The following is a 16,788-nucleotide window of genomic DNA, read 5'->3' as shown; positions in this document are numbered from 1 at the left end:
TTATTTTATGTGTGTAATGAAGTCAGTCTCAGCAGGGCACAGTATTGTATATAGTCTATACAGTAATACAGACAACCTGTTGTTGAGCCAGGTACTTGCTACACATCTTCACGGAGGCGGGCTGTTTGGAGTGGTGTGTCATCATCGGGCTCATCTTGAGGGAAGCAGCTGTCATCAACCAGGTGGTGAGCTTCCTCCAGAGCTCGGAGGTCCCAGCAGAGACTGTGCAGAATATCCGCAATGGCCTGCTGGCGGTCGACACATGGGCCACAACAGACTGGTAAGACTGGACCTGACAACATGCTGTGCTAACAATGTGAAGGACCAGGGGCCACCAGAAAAAAATCACTCAGTTTTTTCAGAAGATTCATTACTTTTATTTATATTTAAGTAGAAAGTAGAAGAATAATTCCTTGTGTGTGTGCTTTTCATCTTTGAGGAGTAAAGGCTGATGAGTAGCACCTTCTGTAGCATTAGTCCCACCAGGTCAGGCCCTGACATGAGGAATCACTCCACCAGTTTGAGAGACTCTGACAAGGGCTTGGTTAAATATGTAATTGAAATTGAAAGAGCAGAAGAATGGTTACAAATGAGAGGACATTCAGCGTTTCTTGCTAATTGATCCAAGGATCTCATCTTTCAGCTATGTTTTGAAAGACGCCAGGGTATCAGCTTCAGTATGGCTAGGTGCCTTGTTTCATACTCCCACAACCCTTTGGTTAAAGAAGTGCCTCCTGTTTTTGGTTTTACATTGAAAGTATTGTGCAACTCAACCAATTAGAAGTGCAGGAGAACCAGACCCCTCTCATTCATTTGTACTGCCTGTGCTGGTTTGTGCCTTTCAAATCAGGGTTTATTTTGCTTTGAAATCTGAGATATAAGGAATTATTTTTGGGGGGAGTGAAGTCCACAAAGCTAGCTTCCTCTAAACCAAACGTAGTATTTGTGCTTGGTTTCTCAAGGTAGACAAAAACCTTTTTTTACTCATTGCAAGTTAGTACTTTTTGTAATGACTTTAAATACTTTATACTATTATACAGTAAAAAACGTTATTATCCAGCCTTTTATTAAGCAGAAATTTGGAAAATTTCTGGTTCTCTCTGGCCTGTATTCTCTGTTGTTGTAATCTTTCAACGTCCTTGTTACAGTAACCTTTCTCCATAGTGCAGACATAGTGTATCATTTTTGCTGAGTTTTATCTCCGATTATTTACATAATCCAAAGTTCTTTGTGCAGCCTCAGTCTTGTGAAGCTAGTCTGTGGGAAGTGTATACCCAAAATTAAAACCTTCTCCAGTTTAAGTATATAGACACATGCTGGGAGTGATATTACTCCTGTAAAAAAGAATCTCTATTATCTCAGAAGCCAATGATACACAAACCATCGTCTCAGCGGCACAAAATGCAGTCTCCCGCAGTTCTCCCTGCTTTATTACAGCGAAGAAATTTTCCATGCAGAGATCTGCTATTTCCAGGGCCAGGGAAAATGTTCTGCTCTTCGGAGACCTCAACACAAGAACACATACACTTCAGAGAGGGGAAACCCTTGTGTATTTGGACAATCCCCTGTCCCTGTGGAGCACACCAGTCCAAAGGCACACTTTAAAGCAAATTTTATGATTTTAACCAGATATACAGGTGGGATACAAATTGCCTAGACAAATGCCAACAATCACAGAATGATCAAGACATTATTGAACACATTCCTCAACACACTGTATCAAATCAGTAAAACAAATATACTGTATTTTTAGAGATACAATATTTAAATCCGATATTTGGCAAATTAACCTTATTTGTTCAGTTTGGGGTAACGTCACTAAATTGTTAATTCCCAAAAAAAGTATGTAGAATCTCAGAAAACAAAGCACCACAAGTACTTCTTTTAACAGCACAAACCAGGCATTAAGAAGTGACACCAATCTGGTTTTACTGTGCATTTGCAAGGGGACTGAGTGTCACAACACCATGTAAAAGTAATCCCTTAAATCTCAGAAATAAAAACGCCATATATACTGCTTAAAGGGGAACTGCAATCCCAATTTCTCAGACCGGTTGTGAAATCTCAGTAACAAAATAAATTCATTGAAATTATAGAAAATTACAACTTTTACAAAACTTTATGAAAGTACTGTAAGTCGCCATGTTGTTGCAAACTTGAATTCCCACGAATTGTGACGTGAAGTGGCCCTTCCTGCTCATTAGTCCCTGACTAATGTAATGTGCTGTATGAGCGAATAAATATTGTGCAGCAGACATTTCACTGCAGAAACATGATCTGCATGCAGTTAACAAGTAGTATTAGTCGGCAAAACCGTCAATAAATTGAATGTATTATTGCCATTGGATTAAAAGAGAAGTATTCACAAGCCTGTTTGTTTACAATGTATTAAGCCTACAGCATGTCACCAGAAGTTTTGTTGCCTCATTCTGAATTGCAGAACATGACGCTGTCAATACCTGGAAATTTGCTCTGTTACTAGGTTACTGTGTACATTTTACTTTTATTGGGCTTTGAAATTCACTCATCAATGCTGATTCTTTCAAACCCCAAAATATGAAAATAGAGTTGCAGTCCCCCTTTAAAAGCATTTTCAAATGGCACAAATGTAATACAAACAAATGTAATGGACCCAACTGCATGGAGCTTAATAGGACATTTTAACTGAATTAAAATGAGTGACCTTTCACACACACTAACTTTGAGTAATCCTGGAATATCTGTAATGTTAGTTTTGGAAAGGAAGTCTAGGACTAGTGCTAATCAGGGTATGTCAAACTACCCCTTTGTATTTATTAAATGTGTATCCATCTTGAAACATCAATTATAATATGGCAATATTTGAAACCATACAAAATTGTTTCATCATTGATAAAAGATGATAGTACGAAGCTTATTTAATAACATTGGCATAATCAAAGGATGGTCTTTGTTTTGAAGTTATTGTGATTTAGTCATGCATACAGAAATACAGTACATTATTTCTTGCCACCAGAGAAGATAACCTTCATTAGACTGGCATGTTCTACTTTGAAATGATTGTCTCACTTCTGTCATTCCTGGAGAAACTAATTAGGCCTTGCTGCTTTATCACATGGTAACCAAAGACCCAAACATTTAATTTCAATTATTGAAAAAAATGTCAAATTAAGTTGCCAAGGTTAATGAGCAATGCTGTTGGCCAGTTGTCAAGCCAATTCTAACATGTTATTAGTCTGGGTACCACAATGATCCTCTTGACGAATCCATGAGGTAGTAGAATCTCAGAGGATCATGTGAGTCTAGAAGCCTTCAATGGGTTTCTGTTGTGTGCTGTAGTCTAACCTTTGTCTTTGTGTGCTGCCCACAGCCTGGGGTACAAGCCCTTTCTCAACCTCATCCGCCCACAGTTGCAGAAGCTGGTGGAGATGACAGCAGAGCAGGTGCAGCCTGAAGCCTTCCAGCCAGCCAGCGTCTCCAAACTGGCAGAGCCGGCCTGCCCACGAGCAGAGGACAGCCGCAGCCCCAGCGCAGGTGGCACCCAGCCCAGTGAAGGAGGAGTTAGCGCTATCAGACCTGAAGAAGACAATCCTGGGGACGAGCCTGAGGAGCCACCACTGGAGGAGGGCACCTACGACTGCACTCTGTCCTGACTGCAGCCTCAGGGTGACAACACAGCAAATATAGCACAGCACTCCTCAGAGGAGCAAAACAACAGAGCCAGTGCAAGTTTAAGTTTCATGTATCGTTTTGTTTTTTTCTTCCCTTTATGATCTAACCTATCAAGCCAGTTGGGGTGAAAGATCCTTTTACCTCTTTAACATGATGTGCAGTGGCTCTTCAAGACTGGAAGTCAGACCATTTCCTGCTAGGACCATACATCAGCTATACAACTTGAAAACTCTGTAGTTAAAAATTTAGGTACATTGTGGTATCAGAACAAAAAATAAGTGTAATCAAGGGAGGACTGAAATTGCAGAACTGAAATTAATTTCTCTGAGAGTATGAAGGATTGTTAAGAGATCTACTAATTTTCTGCTTTTATTGGTGTTCACCTACTGTATGTCCAACTGTTGCCTGAATGTTTTTAATATTCTAAACATGGCACAATATTTACAGTCCAGTTGTTTAATTTACATCTCTTCAACTATAGTACATAAGTAACATCTTTTCTGCCAAAAAATGCTAGCTTAACATTTAAAAAAATGAAAGAATATTTCTGAATCACATTTATTATTTACCAATGTGGAGCTGAGGGATATTTGACATACACTCAGCTGTGTGATGTACAGTCTTCTTCTCACAATAGTGATGTGTATAGCTGACTGCGGGTGCCATTTTCAGGACTTATTCCTGTTGAGTGCAGTGAGAGTTCAGGAAATTTATTTAATTTATCCTGTATTTGTGAAATATAGAAGTCATTGATGTGAACGCTATAAGTTTGCTTTAGACTTTCACATGCATATATATATATACTGTGAAAAAAAGAATCCCTGTGTCTTCAGCATGGTGCTGCTTTACTCATGCCTCTGCCTTTGGGGAACTGAAAAACATCTGAGATGAGGAACATTTGGGGGGGGGTAGTTTCAAAACAGGAACTCAAAGAAATGCTTTGAGTTCTTTTTGGGTTTTGTGTGTTTTTCTGTTTTTTACTTCCAGTCTTGAAGTGCCACACATAAGAGGAAATGTAAACCAATTTGTTCCTTTTCCTAGTCTTCTCTCTGCCTGTACAGAGCATATAGGCTGAGAGTTGGAATTCTAAAGTATTATTCAGCTGCAAACAACCATGATGATTTTCTCCGGTTGTGTAGGATCTGGAATGATAAAAAGCAGTGATTTTTATTCGTTTTTTAAATATTTTTATACCACTGTTGCTTATAGTTTCAGTACCATGGTGGCTTTAAGGATGGATATTTGGACAAATAAATATGACAGAAGAGTAGTTAGGTACCATTGTTTTTTTTTTGTTGTTGTTTTTCTTTCTTTTTACCACAGTATGTAAATGGTACGCTTCGTTCAAAGAAAGTGTCTAGTATTTTGTATAAACTGTTTTAATAGTCTGTATCTTATTGTGAATACCTATGTATAAAAGAACCTTTTCAAGTGGCTGACAAAAGCACTTGTGTGAATATTGTACAGTTCCTCTTGACATGCATGTTGCATGGTTCAATGGTCACTTGCAGTAGCTATAGGCTTCACAGAAACACATCCAATGGATAAAGGTCTTAGAGCACAAAAGAGTAGAGAAAACACACTTGAGGAAGCTTTGCTCTATGTAATGATGTAATACTCTCATCTGTAGTTCTTCAGCTCTTATAAAATAAATGTTGAGGCACACCTCAACAACTGGACAATGTGGAGAAAGTTCAGATGCTGCAAAAGATCAGAAAGTTTACAACAGGTCTTTTTGGTTTCTCATCACAGATTAAACCAGCAGACGTCTTTTCAGCATTTGTGGCTCAGAGTTACATATTAGAGCCAGTAGTTGAAAGCTCATGTGTGGAATCAAGGGCCAACAACACATCAGTTTTTAATCTCCTGTCAGTCTTAGCAAATCAATGAAGAGAAAAATTAAAGAGAACGAAATCTTTTTGTCCAGTGGATAAAGGGAAGGATAAAAAAGAATGTTTTTGCACAGTATCTTCCCTCTTCAGTTTTAACAAAACAGTAAACTGTTTTGTGGTACTACAGTCATCCACAGATACAGAGCTAACAAAACAAGTAGTATACAGTATTCAGTGCTTGGAATTGTTTTTCTGAATAGTAAGCATTAATTCACACATTTTAGCCTGCTGAATTATATTCCACTTCAGAGTAGAATATAATTCATAATCTCCACTTCAAAGAACCTTTCATTTAGATCTCGGTGGGCTGACTTTTCCTAAACTGATGTTGAAAAGAGACTTTCATTCAGGTTTCATTATTTTTGCAGTTACCAATTCCAGACAAAGAATGATAGCTTGTATTAATAAACAATATTGTTTTGGGGCTTGCCTTTTGGTGTGCTTCCAATTCAATAGGCAGGCATTTTAGTATTTACATTGATTCCCTTTTTAAAGACCCAGTACCTCTCACAGCATTAAGAGTTATTTCAGAATAAAAGCAGATGCATGCTTTTCTTTGAACCAGTTGTTGTGTATAGAGCTGCTAATTTGGAGAGAGACGTTTAAGATCAAGAATGGTATAAAACTTTGATAGCTAATGGACTAAAATCTGCTTTTAATTCCTACTGACAACATTTTCAAGAAAGTGCCTGGATAAAATTGTCTCTTTATATTTTGTGGACCAACTAGGTCCTTAAAAAGTTCTTGCAAACCTGGGGCTACAATAGTGTTACTTATTCACCAAACATTATAAGTGTATATAAATAAATATGGGTTATAAATAAAGATTCTATTTTAAAATCAACTAAATGTATTTTGATTTATCAGTGCAGGTTAATGAATTTCTGCCTGCTACTGATTTACAGTGCTCAATTGAAACAGATACTGTTCAAAGTCACCAACAACAAGTGCTCTTTAGTGGAAACCTGATTTACACTAGTGCTATTTTAATAGAGCAGTAACAAGGCATTGTCAGGAATTTGACTTGGTGAACTTTAAACTGCTTTTGAGAACTTGTCTTTGTAAAGCAGGTCCACAAGGTGAAGAAAACTCCAATGAAAATAATGTGGGATGACAGAGATCACGGTGCCTATGACTTTTTAGCGGCAGTGTTGTCATAGAAAAAATGTATTTGATTTATCTCAGCACGAATCATGCAAAATGTTTTTTTAATTAATACATCTTACTACTGTTTTTTGGGGCGAGATGGCTGAAATCCAGTTAAACAATGCAGTTCAGTTTTCAGATACTCATTATTTTTATAATTATTGCTTCTAATGCCCTTAAGTTAACTTTTTATCAAGCATAAATTTATCTGTCCTTATTTATTTTTGTTTGTGAGTATTCATCAGTGAACCGCTATTTATGAATGTAAATAGTGCAAAATGAAATCATGTGATCTTGTACTCAGACTTTAACGTGGTGATAAATTTTGCTAAAATGGACAAAAAAGTTTGATTTCACAATCTTTTACTAAAAATAAGATCATTGTATACCTGTATTAGAAAGACAAAATGATTTATTTTGAAAATAACTTCAACGTTCATTGCTGTACTTGTAGAACAACTTGTGCTTGAGACATTGACATAGTATTTTAAAAAGTTGTATCTTTCTTTTTTCATGTATTCTAATAGATTCTACCTACAGCAGTATTAAATGATACTAGCAAACATTTGTAAAGGTGCAATTTAAATGAATCAATGCAGAAATGTTACTTATTTTATACAAGAATGGAGTGGTCTATTTTTATAGAGCTTTACTGTACAAGGTCTTTTTTTTGGCTTTGTTTGTTTCCTTTTTATGGACCAAAATATTTGTAATTATAACCTCACCTGTCCTTTGCTAACACTACTCGGGTGCTGATGAAATGAGTGTTTTTCCCGTCTTTGGCTTTGATCACGAAAAGTAAAAGTTCCCTTAATGTAAGATTTGCTTTCTTATATCGACGATAAACTGCAGAGGACAGTTCCACTGTCTTGCAGTTCTCATTTGTTTTGTTTTACTGTGCTTAACCAAAGAAAATATTCAAAAGTGTTGAACTTCACAGTGAGTCAGTTTACATGAAGAATCCAGTGGCCTGTCGGTAACCCTCTGCAGTTCGTACGTATGAAGTTGCAGTTATAAACATAGGAGAAAAAATGCTATATCTTGAAACCAAAAGCACAGTGAGTTTTTTTTTATATTTGTTACTTCATCTTGCAGATGCAATTGACAGGTATAGGATACCTACTCCATCTGTCCTTATTCAAATAATGATAGGGGCGGTCTTAACTTTCTGCTCTTGATTATATTTCAGGCCACATGCTCCTATATGTAGCATGAAATATTAACTCATCAGTCCAGAATGGTTGCTGTTGATAAACCCCTTGCAAGCTCCTCTCCTAAAGCAGCACACACCTCGCATCTGCTGTTCCATAGTTTGCATTTCCTTTACATAACTTGAAAACAGTAAGGATACGTGAAGTAACACTGAATGTTAATAAAATATTAAAAACCCTTCTGTCTGCATGGAATAAAAATGCCAGTGACACAGGGAAACATTCAGGTTCATTAGAGGTTAAAGAATTTTCAGTAGAATGCAGTGTACAGTTTTTCTTTTACAATTTTCTACTTTTTGTTGTATTTTATTCTCTGTATACACAGAACAACATTAAATTATTTAAAAAAGCAAAGGACTTTGTGTTTTTGTGTTAAGACTGATGTATATAAAGCTGTACCTGTTTCTGGAGAATGATGCTGACTTGGGTGATTAGAATCCCAGCTACAAATATACATGCATTATGTAACCCTAATATCCTAATATATACTGATAAAAGAAACAATATTCTCTTATAGTCTTATGGGTTTAGTAACACCTTTTAAACATATGGTATTGAAAATAATTATGGAAACAAAGGTAAAAATGGATAATGTAAATTTCATACTATAAATTTGTATTGATTGGAATGTTCCTTAAACTAGTATTACATTGATATGCAACCCATCAAAAAGTGCCACACTGCCTAAAGGCTTACAAAAGTAAAAACATTCATACAATTCTAGAGCTTTAAATACTATATGCAGAGGTCACTGGTTACTGGGAAGGATATCTCATTTAGCAAATGCCCAAAATTTCATGCAGTGCTGGATACTGAGACTCTGGGTGTGGTCATGGAATTGGTACTGTTGACAATAAAAGAAAGAGAGCCCAAACCGCCATATTTCTCAAGCAATAAACCTATCTGCTCATTATTTAAAATGATCCCAAGGCACAATTGTAAAAGTAGCAGTATTAATTGCTTCATGCTTCCATGGTCTGGCTTACATACTCATTTTAAGTTGGTTGGTGAATTGAATTCGCACTTCTCCACCTGAAAAGACCATTTTTTTCCAGACAAGGAAAATGCTCAAGGTGCAGACAGTTGTAGTAATGTCCAACAAGAACCATTTTGCTAAACCATGGATGCCAATTCGCAGCTTCACTCTTTCCCTAAATGAACCAGTGAGGAGCTGCACGATGAACCATTTGCCTGTGAAATCGCCATCTCCCACAAACGTTGTCTTTCACTTGAGTGAACAGCCCCAGAGCCCAGTGGCAAGCAAGTATGTCCATTTTCAAATTAAGATGCTTAAAAATCAGAAGCAGCGAGCTTCTCAGCAGGCAGAGTTGTAAGTCCAAGTGCAGATTTCACACTGTGAGCCAGGCATCAGCAGTGACTGCAAGTTCCAAGTGGCAGTGTAGAGGGAGGGGCTGGGATTACTCAGACAGGTTCTGCTGGGCAACGCAATGGCCTCGGCCACCTCCAGCCACACTGACAGGCTTGCTGGGCTGTACAGTAGGTCAAGGACACACCTTACATCCAATCACCACAGAGCGGAGAGGAGCTCTTCCTCTTTCTCCATTGTGTGGTCAAAGGGTTTGAAGCCGTGAGTTCAGACCTGAAGATGTAAATGGTGGGTCCCAATTGTGTGATTATTTGAGAAAAACGATCTCTGGCAATTTAAAATTAAAACAAATATTTAACTCTTAAATTTGCTTCTATTATCTATACTAAACCTTCAGAGCTGTTTACTTACCGTGGAATGGACAATCTTATATATAGAAGAGAATGCAGAATTGTTTGATTAGAATATTTTTATTTTCACACTTTTAGGCATTTATTGTTTATATATTACAGGCTACATGTCACATACACATCATTCCAAAAGCAATCATTTAGAACACCATTTATTGTTTAAATTTTGGTTACATGGAGTTATAGTTGTGAGTGCACAAAAAAATTCAAGTCTATCGGACTACTGCTCAGTTGAGCCACAAAGAATGTTTAATATGGATAAATACTAGTTGATTTAAAAATATTGATGCTCCCTGCAAACATAAAAAAGAAAATTGGGTCTAATTAAAAAATCTTAATTATGCAAATAGAATCTGACTCAATAATATTAATAGCATACACTGTAGCTCTCAATGATTGATTCTCTGTCAGCCCTTTAATTAATCAAAAGCAACTAACATTACTTTAGATTTAACTGTCTTTCATTGTAGATTAAAACTCTTATTGTCTTCGATTGAAGCTTTGATATATAACTCCAATTTATATTAAAGTTAAAGGAGTACAACAGCTTCACAATCACAAATTCTTCCTCATACAGTACATTTGTATGACCAGGTCGTTTTATCACAAAGGATAGCAGGACAGCAAATACTTGTTTGGTACTTCTTTGATACTGCTTTACACTGGGGAAGAGCTCAGTGCACAATAATATACAGTACAATTCATGGAAGAGCTTCAACATCCCAATGGGAGCCCTTGTGTTATGCCCAGCCACAAAACCACTGGAATAAACAGGAGAAGATGTATTTTCTGGCTTGAACAATTATGGTCAAATACTTCCTACTCAGTTTAAAAAAAGACAAAAGGTTGCCTAAAAAAATCATGGCAATTTGTTACATTTCAATCAATAATCCATCAAATCAAATACAATTATTAAACATGTAACAATTTAATCACATCTGAATAAATACAGTGAACACAAAACATTTTAGAATTTATTTTATATAAATAATACTTGGATATTATATATACTGTAAATATAAAACCATTCAACTATAAACAAAGTAAAAATGCTACAAAAAATAAAAAGCCAAAAGCATCAGTAAAAAAACAGTTATGTTTTTCTCTCATTAACAGCTACTGGATGTTCAGAACACAATAACAAATGGACAAAAGTGCATATCCGGACAAACCTCTGAGGGTCAAAGGCCTAAGATCTAAGGCCTCTGCAGATACAACACCACTCTAAACAAAATATCCAAATAACATATAGCAATGAAAACAAGATCAATTTATTCTATGGAAATCTAGCCTTACAGACCCTAATATTGCAATACATGTCCTATTCTGCAACATGTGCAGTAAATTACACATTTGTCAGGTATATGATCATAAAGCTAACTCATTATGCACTTTTATATACAGTACAAACCATTATTTTCCAGTTACAGTGCCAATGTAGCTAGTTTTTTATAGAAAATTTCACAAAAGTTAATAAGGTCCACTCTTTCCATAAGCTTATAATTGCATAAAATCCTCTTTATTGAGAAAGAAGCTTAAGTGAGACCTACAGAATTTAAATATAGTAACTTTATTTATTAAATCCTGAAAAATTAATTCGAAAACATTCAAAAAATATTTACGCCCGACACCTCTATGTCAGCAAGGCCAAATGACGCATTTCTCACTAAATCCACAAGAATTATTCCTGACAATGTGACAATAGCATGTTAAAGTTCAGTCACTAAACTATCAGACCCAACATGCACATAAAAAAGAGTACTTTTTCCAAGTTTCTCCAAAAGTGCTACCATGTATCTGATTTAAAACATTTATATCTAATTTTGTTGCAATTTATACTGTCTTCTTATACGGTCTTTGCTCAGAGATTTAGGAATTTCCTCATTACTAAGAAAATGATCATACAGTTCAATTTGATTTATGTTCAACATATCCTCATTTGAAAAACCTCTCAAATGTAAATTAAAACATCTGAGTTGTTTGTTGTGATTACTGCTACTGTATATACCTATGCACAAAACTACAGCTGGAAAATCCATTAATCTGAAGCAAATCATTTCAACTTGGTTACACATTCTGACTACAAGTGGGATTTGTGCTTGTTATTGGAGCAATTCTGAAATACAAATAATCTTGAACAAAGCAGAAAAAAACATAAATCAACACTACCTCACCCTAAACACTTATTCCTGATTTGATTTTGTTCTCGAAAAATTAAACCTGCAGTTCACCAGTAATGCATCTACTGATAGTCTTAAAATACAAAACTGAAGTTGGTCATGTGACCTGTGCTCCACATCATCAGCTGCATAGTATAAAAATAATCTCTTAATGCAAACAGTAGTGTATTGTTTGCATAAATTCCTTGTAGGAAGGCTAAAAGCAGTGCTCTGCATTTATTAATAATGCCACTATTGCAATTAAATTAGGATTTCAAGAGCAAGTCATTCAAGTTTTTCTAAATTATTTTGTGTTATAAACCTGCATAATTTAGAATGGCCAATTGTGTGTTTATTGCATCTCGGTGAACTGCTATGAACCCTGCAAACGCACTCTTTTAACCCACCCACTTTCAAACCACTCATTTTTCAACTCCTCACAGCCCCATGTACAGCAGGAGGTTTATCGTTGACTGTAGGGGAGACACATACCTCACTAGCAGCACTGCAAGCACCAGGGAAGACACAGCGATCATGCTGTCATTGGGAGCTGACAGAGCCCAGCCCTACCCTCATGACTGAGGAATTAGTCAGAGTCAACTAGTAACATGTCACTTTTTCAGATCCATGAGTTCAATCTGGTCTTGGGCAAGTGGCTTTACCACTTGAACCCCATTCACGTAACCTACAGTACAGCAGCTAGAAGACAACCTCCCGGACAAAAAGAAGACAGTAAAAGCTGTTTGAAGACTTAGTGTAAGGTTTATTCAGTGCTCAAATTGAGTCTTTTTTGTGTCTTGAAGTGCTGGGGTTTTCAGCATTTTTTACATGGCCAAGCCAAACTTAAATGTTTTAACAGAACCCATCTAAGTTCAACGGCATTCAAGAACTCCAGAAACAAAACTATGCACATAGGTACTTTTGTTTGTTTAGTTTAGTTTTAGAGTTAAGTTTAGGTACTGGCTGAAATTTAGGGGTTGTGTTACTGTCAGAGTACTTCACTACACTCTGCGTTCCCAACAGTACTGGATATACAGCCATCGTGTAAATGGCTACTGGAGTCATTTAAGCCCTTTAGAGAGTCATTTAGGCCCTAAACCTAGAGTGTTCTTTTTGTTGACAGCTATGTAAGGAGTGACTTCAAAGAGAAGGGGAAGATCATACAGTGGATATAAAAAGTCTACACACCCTTATTGAAATTGCAGGGTTTTGTGATGTAAAGCCAGGAATCAAGATAAATCATGTCAGACATTTTCCATCTTTAATGTGACCTTTGAAACAACAAAATTCAAGAGAAAAACAAATAGGCAATTATTAGGAAAAAGAATTGAAATTAAAAAACCTACAACAGCCTGGTTGCATAAGTGTGTACAGCCTTTTATAATGGGGGCTTTAGCTGTGTTCAGAGTTAACCAATCACATTCAAAATCATGTCCAAAGGTAAGAAGCATACACCTGCCATCAATGAAAGTGATTCTGATTAACCCCAAATAAAAATCAGCTGTTCCTGTAGGATTTCCTTGAAACTTTCGGGTTGCATCCTACTGGGATAGCCATGGTCCGCAAGGAGCTGACAAAACATCTAAGGGATCTTATTGTTGAAAGGTACTGATCAGGAGAGGGGGATAAAAGAATATCAAAGGCATTGGAGCACTGTTAAGGCTATTATCAATAAGTGGAGACACATGGACATTGTCAAGATCAGGACGACCCTCCAAAGTTGATGACAGGACAAGGAGAAAACTTATCAGGGAGACAACAAGAGGCTTACAGCAATATTAAAGGAGCTGCAGGAATTTCTGGCAGGTACAGGTCACTCCTTGCATGTGACAACAATCTCCCGTATTCTGCACATGTTTGGGCTATGGGGTAGGGTGGCAAGATGGAAGCCATTTTTCACAAAAAAGAACATCCAAGCCCATCTAATCACCCCAAACTATGTGGGAAAAAGTCTTATGGTCTGATGAGACAAAGGGTGAACTTTTTTGGCCTTAATTCTAAAAGATATGTTTGGCGCAAAGACAACACAGCCCATCATCCATAGAACACCATACCTAATGTGAAGTATGGTGGTGGCAGCATCATGCTTTGGGGCTGCTTCTCTTCAGCTGGGACTGGGGCTCTAGTCAAGATAGATGGGATAATGATTTTGGCATAAAACCTGCTGGCCTCTGTCAGAAAACTGAAGATGAAGAGGAATTTCACCTTCCAACATGATAACGACCCAAAGTACACATCCAAATCAACCATGGAATGGCTTCAGAAAAGGAAGATCAAAGTCTTGGAATGGCCCAGTCAAAGCCCAGTAGAAAACCTGTGGAATGACCTAAGGAGGGCTGTGCACATGAGATGCCCTAGCAATTTGAAGGAGCGTGAACTTTTTTGTAAGGAAGAGTGGGATAAAACTGCAAAGTCCAGGTGTGCAAAGTTGAGAGAAACTTATTCACAAAGACATACTGTTGTAATAAATGCAAAAAGTGTTTCCACAAAGTATAAGTTGGGGGGGTGCACACTTATGCAACCAGGGTGTGTTGTAGGTTTTTTAATTTCAATTTTTTTCCCTAATAATGATCTATTTGTTTTTCTCTTGAATTTTGTTGGTTGCAAGGTCACATTAAAGATGGAAAAATGTCTGACATGATTTATCTTGATTTCTGGCTTTACATCACAAAAACCTGCAATTTTAATAAGGGTGTGTAGACTTTTTATATCCACTGTATGTAATCATTTCCCAAATGTTTATAATCTGAAAAGGACTAAGATACCAGAAAAGAAAATTCTCCTGAATGACTACTAAAAATACAGTTATGTTCTCCCTTTTGTTTGTTTAAAATGTGTGAAAAATACAGAGTACTAAAGTAGGAATATATTTAACATATCAGACACACAAGGCAGCTGTGAGAAAAACTGTTTGTGGTGGACTTCTGGCACAAAGATGACTTCCATGCAATTTGTAAGATAAATACTCTTTTTACCTCCAATAGTCACTGTCTGTACAGTGCTGTACAGTAGTAAAAATTCATTGTCAAAGTATTACCTGCCAACACAGTCTAAGCAAAACTATATGAAATGAAAAATTAAACCAGTCACATAATTATTGTTTTCTTAGCTAGAGTGCAAGATAGCAAACTCCAAAATACAGTAAATAAACATACTGTGTCTCGGCATAGTGTTAAATGTATGTAGCAAGTAGAGTTTGTAACATGCCATAACAACCTGTTATAAAATGTATACAGCAATTTTTTTATAGATTTGTCGTGTTATATGAACTTTGCTAAACAAGTTAATATTACTTTACATGCATCCCAGGCTGTTGAGACAAGACTGAAAAAATGTAACTAGACAAGCTTGTAGACTGAGGTTACAGGAAATGAACAAGCCTCTTAACATTGTATGTTCTAAATTGGCATAAAAAAAGATAAAGGAACATTGAAAAGTGATTATTAAAATATTTTGGTCATAAAATTCCATTGTAGTGGTAATAGAGGGAAGTGCAAAGCCAGTAGCACCCCACTCAAAATTAACTAGCTAACAGAGGATTGAAAACTATTCCACTGGACAACAGTATGAGCAATGTTACGTCCGCAGTCAGGTCAATAAGACACACTCAGTAAAAGGGGAAATGAGGTAATACATGTCCTACGATAAGCTCTAAAATCACAATACTAGAGTACAGTGTATAAGAACAGCTAGTACTGTAAATACCACTGAGGTCTTTTTCCACATTATGCAATATATACTCTACCTGAATTATACAGGAAATACTTTATCTTTAAATCAAGATTCATTTTAATACTTTATAAACAATCTCGTATAATGTGTTCTGAATTGCCTAAATGCCAAAGCACAGTTCAATTGTTTTTGACAAATTTAGAATCTTTGATTATTTTTATGCCCACTCAATTTGGAACAGCCAATTGTGTGTTTTCATGTCTTGTCTCTAAAAAACAGACTCCTCCGACGCGTCCACATTCAAACTGCTCGTTCTTTTTGCACATCACCGATCACACAGCCCCCTGCAGGAGGCTCAGCTCTGACTAGAGCAGCCCCACAAGCCCGCAGGGTCACTGCAAACCGACTCAGTCCTCCCCGCCTTTGGGAGCACTCAGCCAACTGAGACAAGGGACTAGTGAGGCGACCCAGGCTCGAACCTGTGTTCACAGAGGTCAGCCTGTGCTCGGGAGAGTGCTCTTACTGGTTGAGCCATGTGGCATGCCTGCAGAGGCATGCTTATGTGGACTTAAAAGCCATCATTCCCATTAACACATGTGAGTCCAGTTTGTTTACAGACCTAACTGTGATCCCTGGGAAGGCTGCAAAGATAAAGCACTGGTAGTCTTCTTTCTCCTCTACTTTTCAAGATGTAATCTTTAAAGGGGGAGTGAGAAATGTAACAAAAATGGCAAGGACTCTGCTGTAGCCTACTGTGGACCTGCAGATTTCCACAAAAGGAGTTACTTGGGGAACATGACTTTAAAAACACTAAGGATATCCATTAGCAGATAAATGGAATACAGATATCCAAAAAACCCTTTCATAAATATGCTTGTTTAAAAAAATGTTAGCAGGCTCTAGTACTTGTACAGGTGGTAAGTGCTGACCCAGTAAGAAGGGAAGGTCCAGACAGGAAAGCGATCCAGTAAGTCTGCAAGCTGTGGTGTCTTCTGATCCTCCCCAAAGAAGTAGTGAGACGCTATAGCAACAGTGATCATTCCATCAGCAGACTCAGACTTGGGGGCCTGGGATAGGAGAGACATTGCAGGAGATTGTGGGTTTTCATCACAAATGGTTTCTCCTGAAAAATTAACTATTAATGTGGGGCTTCTGACAGGAGTTTGCAGGAGTCTGCAGAGTTTTACAAACATAGTTGCTAAACACTGTTATTTAAAAAGAATCAGATGATGAATCAAGGTAGTGTGTTTCATAACAAAGGGACAGCAATAAACTAAACAGTTAAATCATTTATTTTATGTGTGACTCTATTATAGGCAT

At 37.0% G+C, this 16,788-nt stretch overlaps 2 protein-coding genes across 3 annotated transcripts in view; one reads left to right on the top strand and one right to left on the bottom strand.

Annotated features, from left to right (window-relative positions):
• Window positions 1–8,254, top strand: part of ric1 (RIC1 homolog, RAB6A GEF complex partner 1) — a 128,993-nt gene extending 120,739 nt beyond the window's left edge. For both annotated transcript variants that reach the window (XM_088912301.1, XM_088912300.1), the window contains exons 25-26: window positions 92–280; window positions 3,350–8,254. In XM_088912301.1, coding sequence (XP_088768427.1) covers window positions 92–280; window positions 3,350–3,632 — 472 coding nt within the window. In that variant the 3' untranslated portion in view covers window positions 3,633–8,254. The remainder of the gene's footprint in view (window positions 1–91; window positions 281–3,349) is intronic.
• A 1,427-nt stretch (window positions 8,255–9,681) lies between these two features.
• The window catches only part of ermp1 (endoplasmic reticulum metallopeptidase 1), a 38,122-nt gene continuing 31,015 nt past the window's right edge, over window positions 9,682–16,788 (bottom strand). The window contains exon 15 of the mRNA XM_088912169.1: window positions 9,682–16,535. Within this exon, the coding sequence (XP_088768295.1) occupies window positions 16,368–16,535 (168 nt within the window). The 3' untranslated portion in view covers window positions 9,682–16,367. The remainder of the gene's footprint in view (window positions 16,536–16,788) is intronic.

Source organism: Atractosteus spatula, chromosome 3 (assembly GCF_055471065.1).
Source record: "Atractosteus spatula isolate fAtrSpa1 chromosome 3, fAtrSpa1.hap1, whole genome shotgun sequence".
NCBI classification, from domain to species: domain Eukaryota; kingdom Metazoa; phylum Chordata; class Actinopteri; order Semionotiformes; family Lepisosteidae; genus Atractosteus; species Atractosteus spatula.
Note: the sequence above shows the minus strand (reverse complement) of the source record. Positions and strands in the feature narration are given on the sequence as shown.